Source organism: Hylobates moloch, unplaced genomic scaffold, assembly GCF_009828535.3.
Source record: "Hylobates moloch isolate HMO894 unplaced genomic scaffold, HMol_V3 SCAFFOLD_11, whole genome shotgun sequence".
In the NCBI taxonomy this organism is placed as follows: Eukaryota; Metazoa; Chordata; class Mammalia; order Primates; family Hylobatidae; genus Hylobates; species Hylobates moloch.
In genome coordinates, this window is record NW_026652286.1 from 96707590 (window position 1) to 96732960 (window position 25371).

General features: G+C 35.9%; 1 protein-coding gene across 1 annotated transcript; it reads left to right on the top strand.

Moving 5' to 3' along the window:
• Positions 1 to 20317: 20317 nt before the first annotated feature.
• LOC116477462 (olfactory receptor 4D5) lies at positions 20318 to 21270 on the top strand. Its single transcript, XM_032168147.1, is given in 4 exon segments — positions 20318 to 20430; positions 20432 to 20715; positions 20718 to 20773; positions 20776 to 21270. Coding segments are annotated over 4 exon segments (948 nt in total).
• The last annotated feature ends 4101 nt before the right edge of the window (positions 21271 to 25371 follow it).

The following is a 25371-nucleotide window of genomic DNA, read 5'->3' on the forward strand; positions in this document are numbered from 1 at the left end:
ACAATAATGTTTGCTATCACCGTCATTATCTAATATTTTCTGGATTTACAGCTAATTTTGAACCGGTGAAACCTATGTAAGTGTATTATTTTAAAAACAAGTAGAGCTTAGTCATACTGGTAGGAGAATTGACAGAATCTTCAATGGAATTGAATCAAAATTCTTAAAGTTATATGTATATATATATAGACAAACTTAGTGTATGATTTTTTAAAAATCACCAACCAAAGGCGAAGTGCTAACTTACACTAAAAACAGAGTTTGAAAATTTAACTTTTTTTTTTTTTAAAGAAATGGAGTCTCAGTAAGTTGCCCAGACTTGTCTTGAACTCCTGGCCTCAAGCAATTCTCCCACCTTGACCTCCCAAAACACTGGAATTACAGGTGTGAGCCACCATGCCTGGCCTGAAATTTAGCTGTTTTTTTTTTTTTTAGTAGAAAACTTTAACTCTTCAGTTAAGAAAATCCTGGACTCTATAGATTTAAATAGAAAATTTAAAAATAAAGGAAAACTTTTAAATAAAGCAATCCATTCTAGGTGATATAGGATGAACATTGGAATGGGTGAAGCCTTTTTAAACAGAAAAAACAAACAATGGAATAATATTTAAAAGACAAAAAAGTGATTTTTGACTGCTAACGGTTAAGAACATAATGTATATAAATTATAAATATGTGTATCAACACATATTCAAATGCACATTTACCTATTTATATATACATACACATACTTATGTACATGTAATATGTGTTTTTGTATGTGCAAACAGAGCTATATTCTTAATAAATAACTCATAATTTAGATAAACGCTACAAAAATAAATGTTGTGTGGGAAATCTGGGCAAAGAACAGAAAAGACATTAATACCAACATGAAAGTCATGGAAGAATTTTTAAAAGGCAAAGAAATGCTTATCCTTAATGATGAAAATGCATATGAAAATGAGATATTTTAGAAAACTCAATTGAAAATGATATAGAAATGGGTAATATTTACTGGTGGAAAGACTGATGAGATTGGATATCTCACATATACCTCAACTCTATGTATTTTCTCAAAATCAGTCTATACAAACCGTTCAGTAGAATTTACATATCTCTGAGGGATCTTTCTAAGACATCAGCAAATTTGAGGATTTTGTGCAGCATGTAATTTAACTTATTAATATGTATTAAATATTATTCACTAAATGACCTTTTAAATCTTTAACAAGAATAGTTGTGCAAAAAGCAATTAGTAGAGAACATTAAAGTCAAATCTATGCATAGGTTTGAAGTGGTTGGCTGGACTTTTACTTTTTCAGAGAATCTTGTTACATTTAAAATTTTGTCTGTATCGTAGGGTTATAAAACAGTATACAAGAGAAAGACAGGAAAAAAGAATTTTAGAGACAAATGACTTCAAATGTAATCTTTGAATTATGGAACTATGACGTGATGATGAGGGAGCATTTAATTTATCCTACCGGGATGTCTTACTTGGGTGATTGCCCTTTCAGGCCCTGATGCTCGGTGTGGTCCCTGGCGACTCTTGGCTTTGGAAAGCACCAGAGGTTCAGCTGCCCAGATCTTGGCATTTCCCTCCTACTCTATCAATAAATCCTTTCTCACCAGAACTCACCAACTTCAATTCTCCAAGGCTGTCTGAAGGGCCTGATGAAATCTTTGCAGTCTTAGAATTTATTTTGACTTGAATTTACATATCTATGATTACCACAAGGGTATCTTAAATAGGAAGCTGCAGGTGAGTGAACCTGCAGCTATTTCATGTATTTCTTAAACTTTTTCTCATTCAATTGGAGGTGATCAAGCCTGAAATTATCCACTGAAAAATTCAGTGTGGAGTTTAGTCCTGGCCATGCCACTAACTGACCTTGTGAGCTTAGTGTGCTATTTCACTTCTCTATGCCTTGACTTTATTATAATAGAGTCTAAGTTCCTAATATGGTCTCTCCACTTTTAGGATGAAGAATAAGATTTAAAATTAGACTAAGGATTTCCTCTCTAAATAGAATAATTAAACAAAAGATTTAAGCATCTATAATTCTACTAGGTAAGGAACAATTTCCAAATTTTAAATTATTACTCAAATTGAATGTTCAAATGCCACTGCTGGACAGCTCTAAAGTCTGTGTGTAATTTCCTCATTTCCCTGCTCATAAACCTTACCTAAAATAGAAACTCTTCAATCTGACATTTAAAGTTGAGGCCACAATCTGCCATCTGTTTACTTTTCCAATATTATCTCTCATCACAATTTCTATTTCAAACTGGACATTTTGATTTGACTCGGATATATTCTCTGCATATTTTGTCTGTTCCTTCTTTCCGAAATGTATCATCTCTGTCCCACCCTCATTTCTGACAGTTAAAAATCCTTTCCAAATTTCAAGATACAGCCACCATTATATTTATATTCAAGATACTGCTACCTGGCATCTTCTAGGCACCAGGCTAAAAACTTTTTATACATCAGCTGATTTTATGCTTAAACCAACCCTACAGAGTACATGTTATTCTCATTTTACAGTTTGTAAAATTGCGAGGGAGGAGTCATTGCCCACAATATACAGATTCAATTCAGAACAATTAGAGACTTTGCCCAGGAGTTCACAGTTAATGGGTGGCAAAGTTGGGGTCTGTACAGATGACTCTGGGCCTCAAAGCATATGCTACCCTCTTTATGAAAGCTCACTTCCATAGAGTTAGCAAATTGAGCACCTACTAGGTGCCCAGTATAGAGATCCTGAGATGAAGGACACATACTCCTGCCCCCACAGTCTCACCACCCTCACATCTCCAAGAAGAAGGAGTTTCTTCCTTTCAGTTACACTATATATTTTATCTGTTAGAGACATTTCTTATATTTTAAATTTATTCTTAATTTTTATTTTATTAATTTATCAAAGTGATTATTTCTTTACCTTTGTATCTAAAATAAGATTTAAGAAGGTAGGGATCTTAAATAACTTATTCATCAATTCTTTTTGTTGTTAGTATTCTCTGCTTTACACAAAATATTCAGAATAAATGATCACTGAATTGGATGCAATAGAAAATTCACACATGCATATATAGAATTGTGCATATGTATGTTGAAGAAAAAACCAGTATGTCAGTTAAAAATAAAAGAATACATTCCTGTTTCTAGTCATATGACTTATTACCATGAAGTCTCCATCGTATCCATGGAAGGTTTCAGGTGTGATTCTCTGGAGTAAACTTTCCTCCTTTAGTCTTACCTGTAACAGAGAATCTGCTTAAATCCGGACAGAGGCTAACCAAATGTCAAGCCTTATATATTTACATATCTTGAATTATTTGATACTAAAAATATCTCTGAGGAAAATTGGGTACATTTTATCATTTTCATTTTACAGACAGGAGAACTAAATTTGAGAGATACTAAGTGAATTCCCACAACCACATATATTTTAGTGCAAAGGCTGAAGTACAATCCAGGTTTTCTAATGTGGTTTTCATAAGAATAGGTTTTTGGGCCGGGCGCGGTGGCTCACGCTTGTAATCCCAGCACTTTGGGAGGCTGAGGCGGGCAGATCACGAGGTCAGGAGATCAAGACCACGGTGAAACCCCGTCTCTACTAAAAATACAAAAAATTAGCCGGGCGTGGTGGCGGGCGCCTGTAGTCCCAGCTACTCGGAGAGGCTGAGGCAGGAGAATGGCGTGAACCTGGGAGGCGGAGCTTGCAGTGAGCCGAGACTGCGCCACTGCACTCCAGCCTGGGCGACAGAGCGAGACTCCGTCTCAAAAAAAAAAAAAAAAAGAATAGGTTTTTGTGAGACTGTTCAAAGGAGCAGAAGTCCAAATTAGTGCATTCTCTCGTGGTCTAGTCAGGACATCGTGTCCAGTACTTCCAGGTTTTGTGGCTGATCTTACAAAATGTTTCACAATTGGCAAAGATAATTGAAGCTCTGCCCATATTATGATTTTCCAAATAACTGTTTAGTGTAAGTGAGGCATTGATAAAGAATCTGAAGTAGCATCAACTCATTGTTAACACAGCTAACCTTGCAGATTATTAAAAGGGAGCTTGATTTTTCTCAGCTTTCAGAAGAACTTTCTATGATGATGGGAATATTCTATATGTGCACTGTCCAACACAGTAGCCGCTAACCACATAGGGCTATTGAAGGCACTTGAAATACGGCCAGTGCAACTTAAGAAAGTGATCTTTAAATTTAATTTAATGAAAAAATTATTTTAAATCAATGAATTATAATTGCACATAATTATGGTATTATGTGCAATTATATATATAGGATATATATTAATATATAATACATTATTGTTAACTATAGTCACTATGCTGTGCAATAGAACGAACAAAATTTATTTATCCTAACTGAAACTTTGTATCCTTTGACCAGCATCTTCCCATTTACCTCTGCCCTTACCTGTTAACTATTTTTCTACTCTCTGCTTCTATGAGTTTGATTGTTTTAGATGCCACATGTAAGTGGGGACATGCAGTATTTGTCTGTGTACCTAACTTATTTCATTTAACATAATGTCCAGATTCATCTTTTTTTTTTTGCGAATGATAGAATTTTCTTTTTAAAGGCTGAATAGTGTTCCATTGCTAATATATATCACATTTTCTTTATCCATTCCTCCATTGAGGAACACTTAAATTGCTTCCAAATCTTGGCTTTTGTGAATAGTGCTGCACTGAACATGAGAGCACAGGTATCTGATATACTGATTTGAAATCCTTCAGATATATATCCAGAAGTGGAATTGCTGGATCGTGTGATATTTTTATTTTTAATTTTTTGAGGAACCTCCATACTGTTTTCCATAATGGCTCTACTAATTTACATTTCTACCAATAGCATACAAGGGTTCCCTTTTCTCCACATCCTCGCTAACCCTGGTTATCTTTGTCTTTTTGATAATAGCCATTCTGACAAGTGTAGGTGATGTCTCATTGAGGTTTTAATTTGCATGTGGTTTTAATCTGATGATTAGTGATGTTGGGCATTTGTTGGGCATGTCTTCTTTTGAGAAATGTCTATTCAGGTCCTTTGCTCATTTTTGAAATCAGGTTATTTGTTTTCTTGCTATTGAGTTGTTTGAATTCCTTTTATATTTTAGATATTAACTCCTTATCAGATGCTTGGCTTGCTAATATTTTCTCCCAGTCCATAGGTTGTCTCTTCACTCTGTTGTTTCCTTTGCTATGCAGAAGCTTTTGTGTTTGATGTAGTACAATCTGTCTGTTTTTGCTCTTGTTGCCTGAGCTTTTGGGGTCAGTTTCAAGAAATCATTGGCCAGACCAATATCATGTAGTTTTCCCCCTATCTTTTCTTTCAGTCATTTTAGAGTATCTGGTCTCATGTTTAAGTGGTAAATCTATTTTGGGTTGATTTTTGTGGATGGTGTGAGATGAGGGTTCAATTTCATTCTTTTGCATATGGATATCCAATTTTCCCAACACCCTGTCTTGCAGAGACTGCCATTTTTCCACTATAGTTTGTTCTCTGGATAGTTCCTACTGAATGTGTGTTTGTTTCCTTTTCTGTCTTGTTCTAACTTGCCATATAGTAGTCTCCAGGTTATTTACTATTTTATTCAAAGAAAGAGTTTTTTGTTTAATTATATCCATAGTTTTTTTTTTTCTTTTTTTTTTCTGGAGTGCTGCTGAGGTGGGAGAGGTATTCTGCTGTTGTCTCTATATTTTTCCTTTTTATAGTGTCTTTTGTGAGATTCTTAATTTATATATTTTCCTTCTTTTTATTTTCCAATATATTAAATGGTTATTATCCTTCTCTTCTTACTGCTTTGTCTTCTCTCTGCAGAATTTTTTTTTTTTTTTTTTTTTTTTTTTTTTTGAGACAGGGTCTCACTCTGTCACCCAGGCTTGAGTGTGGTGGCACAATCACTCTCTGCAGCCTCAAACTCCTGGGCTCAAGCGATCCTCCTGCCAGTTCTGAGTAGATAGAACCACAGGTACACACCACCAAGCCTGGCTAATTTTTAAATTTTCTGTAGAGACAGAATCTCACCATGTTGCTCAGGCTGGTCTTGAACTCCTAGGCTCCTGCCTTGGCCTCTCAAAGTGTTGGAATTATAGGCGTGAGGCACCACACCTGGCCTGCAGATTTTGATATATAGTTTCTAACTAACTATATTTTAACTTTACATTTGAATTTTTTAAACTGAAGAGTTAGTGTAAATATATTTTAAAATTTTTTAGTGAATTTGTTTTAACTACTTTTTCACTACTAATCTGTAATGGTATAGCACATACTCTGCCATTTGGAGTTTATTCAAATTTTCTGTTACATGCTACATGGCATTTTGTGGGGGAAGACACGGAGTATTTGAAAACAATGTCACTTTCTGTTTTGGGAAGCTCACTGTTTTATGGATTTATTAGTTCAGGCTGGTCAACAGTGTTGTTTAAATTCTGTATACACTTACTGATTTTTTGTTTATATAATATAGTAGATTTTGACACCTGGACGTATCATTTATTTTTTCCTTATGATTCGAATGCACTTTTCTTTATATAGTGTGAAGCTACACTATTAGATTCATAACTCTCCAAGACTGTTATATCTTTTTGTAAGATGATATCTTTTCTCAATCTGTTAATAAAATATATATAATGAGTCCTATTTCTTGTTATTATTCCAGTTGCTTCTTCTCTAAACATTTTCCTGGTTAATATTTTCCTAGCCCTTCATTTACTTAATTTGTATTCAATTTTGGTTCACCATTTTTACTTAAATAGATGAATATTTATGTTGTGGGAAACTTGATTCTCCAAGACAGCTAATTCTGTTTATCAAGCAAGAGAAATATTAACCTTAACAGATGGGCCCACTCATTTTTCCTTAACATTCTGGCTCAACAATCAGAATGCTACAAAGATTAAAAGAAGAATGACAGTATCATGCACAACTTTATGCTAATAGGTTTGACAATTTAGATGACATGGACAAATTCCTTGAGAAATACAACTTAACTGAAAGTGATACAATTTTTTAAAAAAATCTTGATTTATTGTTCATGAGAATGTCAACTGTGGGTGGAGTGAGTTTTCCAGTCTCCCTTGAGGTCAGAAGATATCCACATGCTTAAGCAATCTGCCTTACTGGCTGAAAAGGAATTTCAGCATAATTGGCTATCAAGAAACAGTATGTCGATTGCACACACTATTATTTGAAGAGTTTCTAGAAATTTTATGAATAAAAGTAGTTTTTTGAACCATTGACATTTGACAGACTCATTCTGCTATGTGTATTATGGAACGTAACCTGAGAAAAATATTTCTGTTAGTGAAATATGAGTGATTTTTATATTCCAGGAGAGGCTGTAGAAATGTGGTGGACTCTATTTTCAGGAATAATTTTTATAGTTCATTACTCACTGTGCATTTTGCTTAGTGTGAGGAAGAGATGGAATTGTTCTCTTTTAACCATTGCTTCACTGAAACTGCTGTTAACCATTGGTAGTCACTCCTGGAACCAGAATCCCACCGCCACAGCTGGAGAATACAGAGGAAAAGACTGCAGTCTGAGTATGACCTTTATACTTTGGCTTATCAGAAAAAAAGCTCTTGGTAGAGTTCTCTAGACCTTTTTCTGTTTGTTAAAAGGTCCAAATACAGTAGTATGTCAGTTAATTTTATAATTATGTTCCTTTCACAATTCCCTTGTTTTTAACAAGCAATTTTCTTTTTTTTTTTTTTTTTTTTTTGAGACGGAGTCTTGCTCTGTTGCCCAGGCTGGAGTGCAGTGGCGCGATCTCGGCTCACTGCAAGCTCCGCCTCCCGGGTTCACGCCATTCTCCTGCCTCAGCCTCTCCGAGTAGCTGGGACTACAGGCGCCCACCACCACACCCGGCTAATTTTTTGTATTTTTAGTAGAGACGGGGTTTCACCATGGTCTCGATCTCCTGACCTCATGATCCACCCGCCTTGGCCTCCCAAAGTGCTGGGATTACAAGCATGAGCCACCGCGCCCAGCCATTTTCTTTTAATACTGTTGATGCAGTCTAGGAGGCTTTGGTTGTCAAATATGCTTACACAAGCAACCATATATCTCAATTTTGTTTCCACGTTTGGCACTTTTGAGAATGCTGAGAATGTAGATTTTCTGATGAGGTTCTACCTTTTCCAGGACAAGCTTAGATTTTGGATGAGTTTTACGTGCTGCATTTGGAAGTATAATGGACTCCCCTGTTTACTGGACTTTTTAGGTCTGCTTTTAAAAATAAATACTGTTTTTAATTGATAAATTATAATTGTATATGTGTATGAGATACGATGCAATGTTCTGATATATGTATACAATGCAGAATGAGTAAATCAAGCTAATTAACATATCCATCGCCTCACCTATTATTTTTTAGTGAGTCATTTTTGAGCAACACCCAGGTTCATTTCTAGGTCCTCTAGGCCTACATAGTGGATATCCTTGAGTTAGAGTCACTTTCTTGTATACTACATTTTTCTTTCTTTCTTTCTTTTTCTTTCTTCCTTCCTTCCTTCCTTCCTTCCTTCCTTCCTTTCTTTCTCTCTCTCTCTTTGTTTTTTTTTTCTTCTTTCCTTTGGAGTCTCACTCTGTTGCCCAGGCTGGAGTGCAGTGGCCCCATCTCAGATCACTGAAACCTCTGCCTCCCAGGTTAAAGCGATTGTCCTGCCTCAGCCTCCTGAGTTTTACGGGAGTGCACCACCGTGCCTGGCTAATTTTTGTATTTTTAGTAGAGAGGGGGTTTCATCATGTTGGCCAGGCTGGTCTCGAACTCCTGACCTCATGATCTGCCTGCTTTGGCCTCCCAAAGTGCTGAGATTAGAGGCGTGAGCCACTGTGCCCAGCCTTTTCTTTCTTTTTTTTGTATGAGACAGAGTCTCGTTGTGTTGCCCAGGCTGGTCTGGAACTCCTGGGCTAGTGTGATCCTTCTACCTCAGCCTCCTAAGTAGCTGGGGTTATAGGTGTGCACCCACTGCACCTGGTTTACATTTTCTTTTGTCCTGGCTTACTCTATTTTGCAAGAATACATCTTTAGTAGGTTTCTGAAAATTGTTCTGAGAACTTGAGTGACTGAAATGTCTTTTTTCTACTTTCCCCTTCGAATAATATTTTGGCCAATTCTAGAATTTGAGGAAGAAAGTCATTTTCTATTAAAATGTCGAAGGTATTTCTCCATTGCTCTACCATCCAGTGCTGCTGTTAAGAAGTTCAAAGCCTTTCTAATTCTTATTTCTTTTTGGACATCTGTATTTTTAGCCTCTGAAAATCATGAGAAGATTTACTTTCATCCAAGTGTTCCAAACTTTTATCAATATGTGATTTTTTGTTTGTTTGTTTGAGAGAGTCTCTCTCCATCACCCAGACTGGAGTGCAGGGGTGCAATCTCAGCTCACTGCAGCCTCCACCTCCTGGGTTTAAGTGATTCTCCTGCCTCAGTCTCCCGAGTAGCTGGGACTACAGGCACCCACCACCACGCCCAGCTAATTTTTGTATATTTTGGTAGAGATGCGGTTTCGCCATGTTAGTCAGGCTGGTCTCAAATTCCTGACCTTAAGTGATCCGCCTTTCTCGGCCTCCCAAAGTGCTGGGATTGCAGGCATGAGCCATTGCACCAGGTTGGAATCGAGAGCTCTTTTAATTCCGCTATAAAAACAAATTTGTTTCCCGCTCTATTCTCTCTTCTCTATTCTCTTTCCAGAGCTCTCATTAATCAATCAGATATTGGTCTTCCTAATTTGATTCTATGATTTTTGTACCATTTCTGTCACATATTTCACTATTTTCCACATATTTTTAGGATATTTTCTTGACTTTATTTTCTAACCTTCCTATGGAAATTTTTTTATTATGGCTATCAACTTTTCAGTATTCAGGAGTCCTTTGTTGTTAGCTGATTGATATTTTTCATAACTTTTTTCTTGATTTTTAGATATTACTTCCTTTTGTCTCTCTCTGAGGATATTATTTCCATTTGCTCCCTACATTATCTCTGTTTGTTCCAAATTTTCTTTTTCAGCTTGTTTATTTTTTTCTGTCTTATTGGAGGTTTTCCCAACTGATGATCCTTGGCTCTCTGTTGCTATTCTAAGTGAGACACTGAAAAGCTCATTGGAGCTCTGTGAATATGGATGGAGTTCTCCATGATAAGCTTCGCTTTTGAATGACAGAATGATGATCCAGCCTTAGGTGACCCCCCAAATATCAGTAAATGGAAATATTTTCTTTGAGCCCAAGGACTATAAAGACCTCAGACCTGCCACATTTACCTTCCAGACTTCTGGACAGTCATGGTAGAGCAATGATGGACAAGCACAAGTGTCTCACGTGTAATTCTGGTGAACTGGTTGTAGCAGACTGTCATAAGACTATAAATTTTAGATTTGTCTTAAGCAATAACACCTCTGAAATTATAAGCTCAATGTACAAAAATTTTCTAAATATATAATAGATAATAAAAATGATTTTTGTATAGCATTTAATTAATCACATGGTCTACCAGTGATCCTTGTGTTTTGTTTTGTAAACACTGCCCCAGAGCAGAGTGACTGAGCCTGGGTCCAGGTTTGTATCTCCTGGGCTAAGTTCTAAGCCAAGTTCCTTAGAACCTCTGTGCCTCAATTTTTGTTGTCTACAAAACTGGGTAATAATAGTATCTATTTCATAAACCATAAGAAATAATTAAGTTTATATATATATATAAAATAGTGCTTAGAATATTTGTTTGTTTATAATATGTTTATGTTTAATACTTGTTGACTATAATTATTAGTTATTACTTTGTCTAAAATTAAAAATTATGGCACTTTTTCATTTATTTAGGTCTCTAATGGCTTTCAGCAATGTCTTGTAGTTTTTGTAGTTTTCATTGTGGTGGTCTTGTCTTTTGTTAAATTCATGCTTGAATATTGTTAAATGACATATTAAAAATTCCATTTTCCCAATACTAGAAATGTTTGTTTCTAGTATTTAGACATTCAAATATCTTAAAAAAAATTGATCATGTTTTCTATGACCTTGCTAACTTTATTTATTAGTTCCAATAGTGTCTTTATGTTTCTTAGGATTTTATCCATGAACAATGATGTCATTTGTGAATGACTTATTTTTTTCCAATCTTTATGTATTTATTTCTTTGATATTGGCAAGAGGGGCCATCATTTCTTTGTTCCTGACCTAGGAGAAAGTATTCCATATTTTACCATTAAGCATAAGATAGACTTCTGACTGTTAGTAGGTACCTTTTATTAGATTGAGAAAATGTCTTTCTATTCCTAATCACTATGAGTAGATGTTAAATTTTACTAAATGCTTTTCTCCATACCAATTGAAATGATCATACAATTTTCTTCTTTCTTCCATTAATATAGAAATTTTTATTACCTGCATTTTAATGTTAAACCATTCTTGATTCATGAGAGAAATTCTCCTTTACTATGACATATGTCATATAAAATGTCACATAGATCAACATTACATATTATCAACATGATATGACTATTGACACTATTGTAATTACCTCGCTGGGGTAATGTTTGTCAGGTTCTCCACTGGAAATTTACCATTTTTTCACCACTTTCCATAATGTTCTCTTTGGAAGGAATACTATGTGCAGTTTGCACTTGAGTGAAAGTTTGCTTCACTTCTTTGAGGAGAGGGTATCCACCTAAATAACTTGGCATTCTTCCGCAAGGGAGATTTGACTATTCTCTCCCATTTATTTATTATTCAATCATGTATTTACATTATGGATGTTTATTTAATGCTTTGGTTTGCAATTCAATGCTGATTTGTTTTATGGTACAAATTGCTTCAGCTTTGGCCATTGGAAGCTCTTTCAGTTGATTCCTGTGTCCTTTTGATATATCCCATCAATTTTTTGAACACTTCCTCATTTTCTGTCACTACGAGTTCTTCCAGGCTCATCCCATATATTTCCTGTCTCAGTTTTAGAATCAGCTATTTTCCTAAGGAGACTTGATTTCTTTTATTAGAGAATGTATTAGAAACAAAAATCTGAGTGCTAGGTGTGCCCTTTGCACACCTGGTATTTAACTATTTCTAGGCACTTTGAGCTGACAAAGCAAGGAAGTATATGTATGTATACTTGCCCATGTGTGTACATGTATCTATAAATATTTTTGTATGTGACCATCTGTGTTTATATCAAGCTAAACATGAATTTATATTGGTGCCCCCATCTTTAATCCATTACTATGTGGATCATCTTAGCCTCTTCCCATTGCTTGTCTGTAAATTCACACTTCAATAGCGAGAAGCCTGGGTTCCACAATATGCCATTTATTTACTTAATTGTTCAATTGAGGTATACATGTATAGTGATACTAGTATTGTTTTCCTGTACCTCCATGGAAAATTACTTTATAAATGAAAGTACAGTGGTTTTGCATAGTTGCTTTGCTTTTAGTCTTATAGACTGTTCTCATTTCTAAACTTACTTAAGTCAATACTTTCTTCTCTTTCCCTTCTGTCTTCCTGCCTTCCTCAATGAGGTTGCTTTATACATTGGTAATACAATTGGTTTTTAAAATCACATTCTGCATTCTATCTTAGGATCTTATGACTTCCTGAATGACTTTTAAAATATTTGCATACATTAAGGTTCACTCTTTGTGCTATAAAGGTCTACAGGGCTTTAACAAATGTACAATGTCATAGATCCATTATTACAGTATCAAACATGGTTTCACTGCTCTAAAAAAAATCCGGTAATTCACCCACTCAATACTTCCTCCCAGAAAACCCCTGACAATCAATAATCATTTATCACTTCTATAGTTTTGACTTTTCCAGAATATCATATAATTGGAGTCATACAGTATGTGGTTTTTGCTGATTGGCTTCTTTCATTTAGCAATATGCATTTAAGATTTATTCGTGTCTTTTTGTGGCTTAAAAGCTTAATTCTTTTCATTATTCAATAATATTCCATTGTGTGGATGTACCAGTTTGTTTATACACTCACCTATTGAAGGACATATTGTTTGCTTTCAAATTTTTGCAATCATAAATAAAGTTGCTGTAGACATACATGTGGAGGTATTTTTGTGGACATAAATTTTCTAACAGGTTCCTAAATACCTAAAAATATGACCGATGGCTTGTATGGTAAGACAATGCTTACCTTTGGAAGAAAATGCCAAACTGTCTTTCAAAGTGGCTGTGCCATTGTGCATTCCCAGCAGCAATGAATGAGAGTTCCAGCTGCTCTGCATCATAACTAGCAATTGACAGAGTTTTAAATTTATTTTTAAATTTTAACCATTCTAATAGTAGTGTAGTGGTGTCTTATTACTGTCTGAATTTGTAATTCCCTAATTACAAATGATGTTTAGCATCTTTTTGATGTGCTTATTTGCCATCTGTATATCTTTGGTGAGGTATCTGTTCAGCTCTTTTACCCATTTAATTGCATTGCTTACTTTCTTATTGTTGAGTTTTAAGGGGCCTTTTTATATTTTAGATACAAATCTTTTATCAGATATGTGACTTTCTAGTATTTTTTTCACTGCTGTCATTTGTCTTTTGATTTTCTTCACAGTGTCATTTGGAGAGCAGACATTTTTAATTTTGAGAAAGTCCAATTTATCATTTTTTTTTCACGGATCGTATTTTTGTTGTTGTATCAGAAAAACCTCACCATCAAAACCCAAGGACATATAAATTTTTTTTTGGTGTTTTCTTCCTAGAAACTTTATAGTTTGAATTTTACATTTAGGTGTAAGTTTCATTTTGAGTTATTTTCATGAAAAGCATCAAATGTGTACTTTTTTTTATATATAGACATCCAAAATTGCTTTACCACCATTTGTTGAAAAGACAACAAATCTTCTCTCCATTGAATTCCTTTTGCTCCTTTGTTAAATATCGGTTGCCTATATTTGTTTGAGAAGGTGTCTAGTCCCTGTTTTGTTTCATTGATTGATTTTTCTATTTCTCTCTGAAAATCATGCTGCTTTGATTATAATAACTTTGAAGTAAGTATTGAAACCAGTTAGTATGAGTCATCCAACTTTGTTTTATTCAGTCTTTTGTTGGTTATTCTACGCCTTTTGCCTTTCCATATAAACTTTAGATTCAGCTTGCTGATATCTACAAAATAGCTTGCTGAGATGTTGATTGAGATTGTGTTGAATCCATACATCAATTTAGTAAGAAATAACATCTTAACAATCTTGAATCTTCCAATCCATGAACACAAAATATCTCTCTTTTTTTAAATTTTCATTTTTTGTGAGTACATGGTAGGTGTATATATTTATGGGGTACATGGGATATTTTATTAAGATCTTTAATTTTTTAGTCAGTGTTGTACCTTTCCACATATAGGTCCTGCACATTTTTTGTTAAATTTATGCATAAATATTTCTGTGTCGGTGCTATTGCAAATGGTATTGGTTTTGTTTTGTTTTGTTTTGTGAAAGAGTCTTGCTCTGTCACCCGGGATGGAGTTCAGTGGCACGACCATATCTCATGGCAACCTCAACCTCTGGACTCAACCAGTTCTCCTGCCTCAGCTTCCCAAGTAGCTAGGTCTACAGATGTATGCCACCATGCCTGGCTAATTTTTAATTTTTTTGTAGAAACCAGATCTTACCATGTTGCCCAGGCTGGTCTTCAACTCCTAGCCTCAAGTGCTCATTGGCCTCATTGTCTCTCAAAGCCCTAGGATTACAAGCTTGAGCCACCACACCTGGCCTTGTTTTAAAATTCAGAATACCAGTTATTCATTGCTGGTGATGTTGCTGGAAGGTCCAGAAGGGTCTCTGGACACTGGTGAAACCCAAGCCCTAGCCCATTTCCAGGTTCTTGACATCTTTGTAAGAAAGAATTCAGGGGCCAGTGAGAACAAAGTGAAAGGCAAGAAGCTTTTATTGTGAAGCGAGAGTACACACGTAAGAGAGAAGTGTTGGGGGCTCCTGGGAATGGGTTGCGCATAAAAAAGTTTGTGTTTCTAACTTTATGGGTGTTTCTTTAATTAGGGGGTGGAATAATCATCAGGTATTCTGGAAAAGGACAGGATCTCAGGAACTCCCATTCACCTCCCCTTTCCTCTTATTTGGGTTTGCCCAGAAGAGTCATGGACATGTCATCCTGACCAGAGTTTTGGCTGTTTTCTCTCCCTTATTTTGGATTTTCTGTTATTCCATGGTTTCTTTGCCTAGTTCCTGTTTGAGTTGTTGTTTGGGTTTTTCTTTCTTCCTGAGACTACCCAGTGCTATTCCTATATCAGTATATGAGTTTTGTATATGAACCCATCTTGTAACCTTGCTATAATAGTTCAATAGTTTCTTTTTTTTTTTTTTTTTTTTCAGTATTCTCTGGGATTTTCTACATAGACAAACATGTCAGCTGTAAACAGATACAGTTTACTTTTTCTTTCCATTCTTAATACCTTTTATTTCATTTTCTTATTTTATTATACTAGCTAAGATATCCAGAATAATGCTTAATAGGAGAGGTGAGAGTAGGTAACCTTATTTTTTTTCCTGATGTTAGAAAAAAAGCATTTACTTTGTCACAATTAAGTGTGATCCTAGCTGCATATTTTTTGCAAATATTCTTTATCAAGTTGAAAAGGTGCTTCTCTACTTGTTTGCTAAGAGCCTTTGTTGGGGATTGGTGTTGGATTTTGCAGAATGTGTTTTTGATAACAGTTGATAGAATTATATAAATTTTTTTCTTTAGCCTGTGGTTGTGGTGGATTACAATTATTAGCTTTTGAAAGTTGAACCAGTCTTGCTATCTGGAATACATTTCACTTGGTTGTGGAGTATAATTCTTTTTATACATTGTTGGATTTAATTTGATAATGTTGAGAAATTTTGCATCACGTTCATGGGAGATATTGACCCATAATTTTCCTTTTTTTGTATTGTGTTTACCTGAATTTGCTATCAGGGTAATGCTGGTCCCATAAAATGGCTTAGGAAAAATGTTTCTTCTGCTCCACTTTGGGAAAATATTGCAGAGAATTTATATCATTTCTTCCTGAAATGTTTAAGAATTTACTAGTAAGAGCCTGTGGGCTGCAATCTTTCTTTTTTTGGAGGTATACAATAACTGACTTCATTTTTAACATAGATATAGATCTGTTCAGATTGTTCATTTATCCTTGCATAAGTTTTTGTCTTTTAAGGAATTGGTTGATTTCATATAAGTCGTCAAATTTGTGGGTATAAATTTGTTCTCATTATTACTTTATTATCCTTTTAATGTCCATGAGATTGGCAGTGATAACCCCTCCTTCATCTGATATTGGTAATTTGTGTCATATCAATTTTCTTTTTTTGTTTTCTTGGCTTGATCAATTACTGATCTTTTTAAAGACTGAGCTTTTAGTTTCATTGATTTTCTGTATTGATTTCTTAATTTTAATTTCATTGATTTGTGCTATAATCTTTCTTATTTCTTTTCATCTGGTTCTTTAGGCTTAAATTTTGATTATTTCTCTACCTTTCTAAGGTGGAAACTTAGGTTATTAATTCAACTATTTCTTCTTTTCCAATATATGTATTTAATGCTATACATTTCTCTCTAAGCATTGCTTTTGCTTTATCACGCCAAATTTGATATGCTGTATTTCCCTTTAAATGTATTACTTATATTAAAACATATCATTTGTTCTGTGATTTCTCCTTTGAGCCATGTGTTATTTAGAAATGTCTTCTTTAATTTTCAAATATTTGGGCATTTTCCACCTTTTTTTTTTCTTTTGAGACAGGGTCTTGCTCTCTCACCCAGACTGGAGTGCAGTGGCACAATCACGACTTGCTGCAGCCTCAACCTCCTGGGCTCAAGCGATCTTCCCAATTCAGTCTCCCGAGAAAGTGGGACCACAGGCGTGCTCCACCATGCCTGGCTAATTTTTTATTGTCTATAGAGATGGAGGCTCCCTATGTCGCCCAAGCTTATCTAGAACTCCTGGGCTCAAGTGATTCTCCCACCTCGGCCTCTCAAAATTTTGAGATTACAGGTGTGATCCACTGCACCTGGCCTCAGCTATCTTTATCTTCTTGATTACTAGTTGAATTCCACTGTAGTCTGAAGACATACATTGTATGATTTCTATTATTTTAAGTTTGTTAAGGTGTATTTTCAGGTCTATAATGTGGTCTATCATGGAGAACATTCCATATAAGTTTGAGAAGAATGTATATTCTGCTGTTGTTCAATGGTGTATTGTATAAATGTCAATTAGAACCAGTTGATTGATTGTACTGTACAGGTCCACAATATTATGATTTTTTGTTTTCTTGATCCATCAATCAATGACAGACTAGTGTTGAAATCTCCAAATATCTGACTCATTCTGAGCTAATTTTTCTAAAGAGTGTAAGGTCTGTGTCTAGATTTTTTTTTTTTTTTTTGGCAGGTGGATAACCAGTTCTAGCACCATTTGTTGAAAAGGCTATCTTTATTCCATTGCATTGCCTTTGATCCTTCATCAAAGATCAGTTGACTATATTTCTGTTGATCTATTTCTGAGCTCTATTCTGTTTAATTGATCTATGTGTCTAGCCTGTTGCCAATACCACAGTGTCTTGAATACTATAGCTTTATAAGTCTTGAAGTCTAGTAGTGTTGGTCCTCCAACTTTATTCTTCTCTTTCAATATTGTGTTGGCTATTCTACATGATTTGCCTCTTCATATAAACTTTAGAATCAGTTTGTTGCTATTCACAAAATAAAATTCTTGGATTTTTACTGATATTGCATTGAATCTATAGATCAAGTTGGGAAGAACTGACATCTTGGTAATATTGAAACATCTTATGCATAAATGTGAAATATCTCTCTTATATTTAGTTTTTGAATTTCTTTTATCAGAGTATTGTAGCTTTCCTCATATATACTTTGTACATATTTTGTTAGATGTTTCTCCAGATTTTCAGGTGTTCATTTGCCCTGTGACCTCATGTCTCTGCTTGGTCCAAGAAAAACCATTGACTTTCAGTTTACTCAGCTTTTTCTTGTTTTTAAGGATAGGACTATTGACTTTCAAAGTCTTACATGTTGGAACCGAATCTGAAAATTCCCAATTATTTGTGTATTTTTAAACACACAAATTTAGTTTAAATTTTATTAAAACTAAAGCAAAATAAATACATAGAGATGAATATGGGAAATCAAGCAAGCATGGATTGAGCATAAGTTCTGGGAACTTCAAGTAGTTTGATGTGCTCTAGATCATAGTTTATGTGTGAAAGAGGCTACACATGTGTATTAGTCCATTCTCACACTGTTATAAAGATACTACCTAAGACTGGATAATTTATTACAAAAAAGAGGTTTAATTGACTCACAGTTCCACAAGGCTGGGGAGGTCTCAGGAAACTTACAATCATGGTGGAAGGCAAAGGGGAAGCAAGGCATATCTTACATGGTGGCAGGTGAGAGAAAGAGAGCAGGGAACTGCCACTTTTAAACCATCAGATCTTGTGAGAACTCCTTCACTATCATGAGAACAGCATGGGGAAAACCACCCCCATGATCCAATCACCTCCCACCAGGTCCCTCATTTTACGTATGGGGATTACAATTCAAGAAGAGATTTGGGTGGGGACAGAGAGCCGAACCATATCAATATGGTTCGATGAAACCTAATAGATAGGCAGGTGTTGGAACACTCCTACACAGAGTGTTACACACTTAGAGATGCATTAAATCATTGTGGCTTACTCTTTAACTCCTTAGTATTTAGCATAGTGCCTAGTAAGTAGAAGGTGCTGAATAAATGCTTACTGAATGAATGGACAAAGGAAAGAAAATATAATTGAAATCCATACTTAATATTAAATTAAATTGAAATGACACTTCACAGTTCTATTCAGCAACATGAAGGCTTTTATTCTAGAATTTGTTTAGTCATCTTTCTGAGTATGTTTTAAAATACTTAAGTGTATAAAAACACCCCTTTTATTTTGAAAGTTTCCAAGGTAGCTCTGTGTTTTTAGATGGTGATTTTAAAATTTTAATTAATATTTATAGCTTCCTCTTGCTGCTTGCCCTATGAATAAAAATTATTCTTTGGGTAATGTCTCTGAAATTAATACTGACATTCAAACGATTCGGAAGTGGTTTAACATTCTTGTTGCCTTCTCCTATGTTTCCTCAGGGAGTACAGTTTCTCTGGGTTTCCCAGAGCCACAAGACAGGAAGCTTTTTCTATCACGTGTTTTCTTATTTAATTTTAGAGAGACTAGTAGTTCTTCACTACCCTTTTAAAGTGCAGGGGGCAGTGATTTCTTTTCTTTTTCTTTTCTTTTTTTTTTTTTTTTTTGACAGAGTCTCACTCCATCTCCCAGGCTGGAGTGCAGTGGCGTGATCTCAGCTCACGGCAGTCTCCACCTCCCAGGTTCACGCCATTCTCCTGCCTCGGCCTGCTGCTCATCCCATTTTTCAATTTTTGAGTTTTTGAGTAGCTGGGATTACAGGTGCCCGCCATCATGCCAGGTAATTTTTGTAGTTTTATTAGAGACAGGATTTCTCCATGTTGGCCAGATTGGTCTCAGACTCCTGACCTCAGGTGGTCCGCCCATCTTGGCCTCCCAAAGTGCTGGGATTACAGGTGTGAGCCACCGGGCCCAGCCCCAGTGATTTCTATTCTGCTCCCTTACCCATGGCTTCAGTATCCTGCTAGGCCTGAAAATGTATATCCAAGATAGAGCTATATCAGAAGGCAACTGAATATTTATTCAGGGCTACAATGGACAACTTGCACTTTCTGTTGTTTTGGGACAACTATTAGAGATCTGTCAATCCATGGAAGCTTTGTCTAAATGTCTGGCATGCAGGGATGCATCAGGTTTTCTAAATTAAGGCCACATGTGGTATCAAATATTAAAGTAAAGGAGACTTTGAGGACATTTTGGTTAATTTTATATCATAGATGAGGGAAGCAAAGCTTAAAGAATTGCAGATAATTGTTTCTGTTTTTGTTTCTGTTTACACAACTAGTTACTGGAAGAATCAAAATTCATTTTCAGTGTAACACTGTCTTCTCTACATCCCATTTTTCAATTTTTGAGGGCTTATTATTTTTGATTCTTGTAAACCAAAAATAGTATGAGTGCTATCTTGAGTTTTATGCCCTTGGAGTTTGATATCACCAATATATGATGTTCAAATGCTTGGTGTCCTGCAGAACCACTTACAACATTCTCCTTATGGTAAATGAATTAGTGAAGAATTTCCCAGAGGAGGCAGAGGAAATTATTTTAGAGAAATCTGCAGATCCCCTGAGTAATATGTCCTTTCTTCTCAGCAGGTTCATTGATCAGGTCATACCAACCAGATGAATCCAGCAAATCATTCCCAGGTGGCAGGATTTGTTCTACTGGGGCTCTCTCATGTTTGGGAGCTTCGGTTTGTTTTCTTCACTGTTTTCTCTGCTGTGTATTTTATGACTAGTGGGAAACCTTCTTACTGTGGTCATACTGACCTCCGACCCACACCTGCACACAACCATGTATTTTCTCTTGGGCAATCTTTCTTTCCTGGACTTTTGCTACTCTTCCATCACGGCACCTAGGATGCTGGTTGACTTGCTGTCAGGCAACCCTACCATTTCCTTTGGTGGATGCCTGACTCAACTCTTCTTCTTCCACTTCATTGGAGGCATCAAGATCTTCCTGCTGACTGTCATGGCATATGACCGCTATGTTGCCATTTCCCAGCCCCTGCACTACACGCTGGGAATCAGACTGTCTGTGCACTCCTCATGGCAGCCTCCTGGGTGGGGGGCTTCATCCACACTCCATAGTACAGGTTGTATTGACTATCCAGCTGCCATTCTGTGGGCCTGACAAGCTGGACAACTTTTACTGTGATGTGCCTCATCTGATCAAATTGGCTTGCACAGATACCTTTGTCTTAGAGCTTTTAATGGTGTCTAACAATGGCCTGGTGATCCTGATGTGTTTTCTGGTGCTTCTTGGGTCCTACACAGCACTGTTAGTCATGCTCCAAAGCCACTCGTGGGAGGGCCGCAGCAAGGCCCTGCCCACCTGTGCCTCTCACATTGCTGTGGTGACCTTAATCTTTGTGCCTTGCATCTACATCTATGCAAGACCTTTTCAGGCATTCCCCATGGACAAGGCAGTCTCTGTGCTATACACAATTGTTACGCCCATGCTGAATCCTGCCATCTATACCCTGAGAAACAAGGAAGTGATCATGGCCATGAAGAAGCTGTGGAGGAGGCCAAAGGACCTTATTGGTCCCCTGGAGCTCAGACCCTTACATTAGCAGAGGCAGTCACCTGAGAATCTGAAAGATGCTTCAGGATATTAGCCCACTGGATAGAATACCTGTTGCTTCTCCATTGTTCTTAACCTCAGTCAGGTTCTGGTGACCTGAACTATTAGCCACAATAGAAGATGGGATGAGTGTCTTAGAACCGCTTCTAAATGCCTCCCAGATAAAAAGTATCAAGTGCTATGTAGAAGTACTGTTTGGCTCAGGGGCCACTTTCCCAGGTAAGAAAGGCGTTGGCCTTGCTGAGAAAGTTTCAACTAGTAAATCTGGTGTCTCTTTCCTGATATCGCTTTTTGGACACAAAATACATTGGAAGACTTAAAATATTTTTAAATTTCTTTGAGACAAGGGTCCTTTTGAAATATTGGACCCTGAGTCCCAGTGGAGACTGATTGATTGATTGAATGTTCGTCAATGAGGAAAAAGGAAATTACCTTGGGCAAATCACTTTCTTCTTCATAGTTTCCTAGGGTCACTGTTGCCATCAGTGTCATCATCATCATCATCATATAAATAACATTTAGTTAGAACTTACTATGTTCCAGACACTGTACCAGGTGATTTACATTTATTATTTATTTTAATTTTCTCAAAATTCTTAGGAGGTAGGTATCATTTTTACTTTAAACATGAGTCAATTACAAATTAGAGACATTAAATAACTTACTTAAGGCTCCAGAGCTTGTTTTCTGGAATTCAACCCAAGTCTATACAATGTCAGAGCCCAAGTGCTCAATAGTACCTAAAACTTCTTATAGCTTCTAAGGATCTGTGGGTTTATGTCATCACAGATAGAGTTTATATCATCGTGAGTTATACTGACATCATAGATAGACTTGGCATTTGATACATCTTTTAAAATATGCTTGATCATTCTCTCCCTTAGAATCACTCAGAGGCTTTCCATTGCCTTTAAAAAATAATCCACATGACTATTATAGATAAGATGTTGTCTGACCTGGCCTCCACCTACCTCTCCAATCTCAGTTCTCTAACTCCACTCTTTTCTAACCCTCTGTTTGCATTTACTTCTGTCAGTTTCTCTTTACTTCTTGAGTTTGCAAATACTGTTTGCTATCTCTGGGATGCTCTTCTCTTCATCCTTTTTGATGGGGTTGTTTGTTTTTTTCTTGTAAATTTGTTTGAGTTCATTGTAGATTCTGGATATTAGCCCTTTGTCAGATGAGTAGGTTGTGAAAATTTTCTCCCATTTTGTAGGTTGCCTGTTCACTCTGATGGTAGTTTCTTTTGCTGTGCAGAAACTCTTTAGTTTATTTAGATCCCATTTGTCAATTTTGGCTTTTGTTGACATTGCTTTTGGTGTTTTAGACATGAAGTCCTTGCCCATGCCTATGTCCTGAATGGTATTGCCTAGGTTTTCTTCTAGAGTTTTTATGGTTTTAGGTCTAACATGTAAGTCTTTAATCCATCTTGAATTAATTTTTGTATAAGGTGTAAGGAAGGGATCCAGTTTCAGCTTTCTACATATGGCTAGCCAGTTTTCCCAGCACCATTTATTAAATAGGGAATCCTTTCCCCATTTCTTGTTTTTGTCAGGTTTGTCAAAGATCAGATAGTTGTAGATATGCGGCATTATTTCTGAGGGCTCTGTTCTGTTCCATTGATCTATATCTCTATTTTGCTACCAGTACCATGCTGTTTTGGTTACTGTAGCCTTGTAGTATAGTTTGAAGTCAGGTAGCATGATGCCTCCAGCTTTGTTCTTTTTGCTTAGGATTGACTTGGCGATGCGGGCTCTTTTTTGGTTCCATATGAACTTTAAAGTAGTTTTTTCCAATTCTGTGAAGAAAGTCATTGGTAGCTTGATGGGGATGGCATTGAATCTATAAATTACCTTGGGCAGTATGGCCATTTTCACGATATTGATTGTTCCAACCCATGAGCATGGAATGTTCTTCCATTTGTTTGTATCCTCTTTGATTTCATTGAGCAGTGGTTTGTAGTTCTCCTTGAAGAGGTCCTTCACATCCCTTGTAAGTTGGATTCCTAGGTATTTTATTCTCTTTGAAGCAATTGTGAATGGGAGTTCACTCATGATTTGGCTCTCTGTTTGTCTGTTATTGGTGTATAAGAATGCTTGTGATTTATGCAGCCAAAAAACACATGAAAAAATGCTCATCATCACTGGCTATCAGAGAAATGCAAATCAAAACCACAATGAGATACCATCTCACACCAGTTAGAATGGCAGTCATTAAAAAGTCAGGAAACAACAGGTGCTGGAGAGGATGTGGAGAAATAGGAACACTTTTACACTGTTGGTGGGACTGTAAACTAGTTCAACCATTGTGGAAGACAGTGTGGCGATTCCTCAAGGATCTAGAACTAGAAGTACCATTTGACCCAACAATCCCATTACTGGGTATGTACCCAAAGGATTATAAATCATGCCGCTATAAAGACACATGCACACATAGGTTTATTATGGCACTATTCACAATAGCAAAGACTTGGAACCCACCCAAATGTCCATCAATAGTAGACTGGATTAAGAAAATGTGGCACATATACACCATGGAATACTATGTAGCCATAAAAAAAGGATGAGTTCATGTCCTTTGTGGGGACATGGATGAAGCTGGAAACCATCATTCTCAGCAAACTGTCACAAGGACAAAAAACCAAACACCGCATGTTCTCACTCATAGGTGGGAATTTAACAATGAGAACACTTGGTTACAGGAAGCAGAACATCACACACTGGGGCCTGTCGTGGTGTAGGGGAAGAGGGGAGGGATAGCATTAGGAGATATACCTAACATAAATGATGAATTAATGGGTGCAGCATACCAACATGGCACATGTATACATACGTAACAAACCTGCATGTTGTGTACGTGTGCCCTAGAACTTAAAGTATAATAAAAAAAAAAAAGAAAGCCGATATAGGCATGTAAAAAAAAAAGAAAAAATAAAAAAGAAAGTTATTTTATTGCTATTGAGGTGTAGGAATTCCTTATATATTTGCATATTAACTCATTATCAAATATATGGTTTGCCAATATTTTCTCTTGTTCTGTAGGTTGCTTGATCATTTTGTTGATTGTTTCCTTTGCTGTGCAGAAGCTTTTTAGTTTTGTGCAGTCCCATTTATCCATTTTTGCTTTTGTTACCTGAGGTTTTGGGATTATATCCAAGAAATCATTACTAAGACAAATTTCAAGAAGGTTTTCCCTTCTGTTTTCTATCAGAAGTTTTATAGCTCAAGGTATTGCTTTTAAAAATCCATTATGAGCTAATATTTGTGTATGGTATAAAATGGTATAAAATAAAGATACAATTTCTTTTCTTTTGCATGTAAACAACCAGTTTTCCCCAGTATTGTGTATTTTTGGCACTTCTGTTGGAGATCAATTGACAATACATATATGAATGGGTTTATTTCTAGGCCTTCTGTTCTGTTCCAATGGTCCATTCTATTCAATTTTTCTGCCAGTGCTATCATGTTTTGATTACTGTATTTGCAATATATTTTGATGTCAATTAGTGTGAAACCTCTAGCTTTGTTTTCTTACTCAAGATTGCTTTGGCCATTTGGGGAGTTTTGTGGTTCCATATGAATTTTAGAATTGTTTTTCTATTCTTCAGAAAATGCCATTGGGATTTTAATAAAAGTTGCATTATATCTGCAGATTAATTTGGATATTATAAATATTTTAATAACATTTTCATTTAATCCATAAGCATGAGATCTCTTTACATTCATTTATGTCAGCCTTAATTTCTTTCATCAGTGTTTTCTAGTTTTCCTTGTACAAGTCTTTCATCTCCTTGGTTAAGTTTATTCTTAAGTATCTTATTCTTTTTGATGCAATTGTAAATGAGATGGTTTTCTTAATTTTTCTCAGTTCATTGACAGTGCTTAAAAACATACAGCTGCTTTTTGTATGTTGATTTTGTATCCTACAAATTCATCAAATTAGTTTATTGGTTCTAATGGTTTCTTTCACGTGTGTGTTTGTGTGGGTGGAGTATTTAGCATTTTCTATATATACGATCATGTCATTCACTGAGAAAATCTTAGTTTTTCTTTTCTTATTTGGATGCATTTTATTTCTTTTTCTTTCCTAA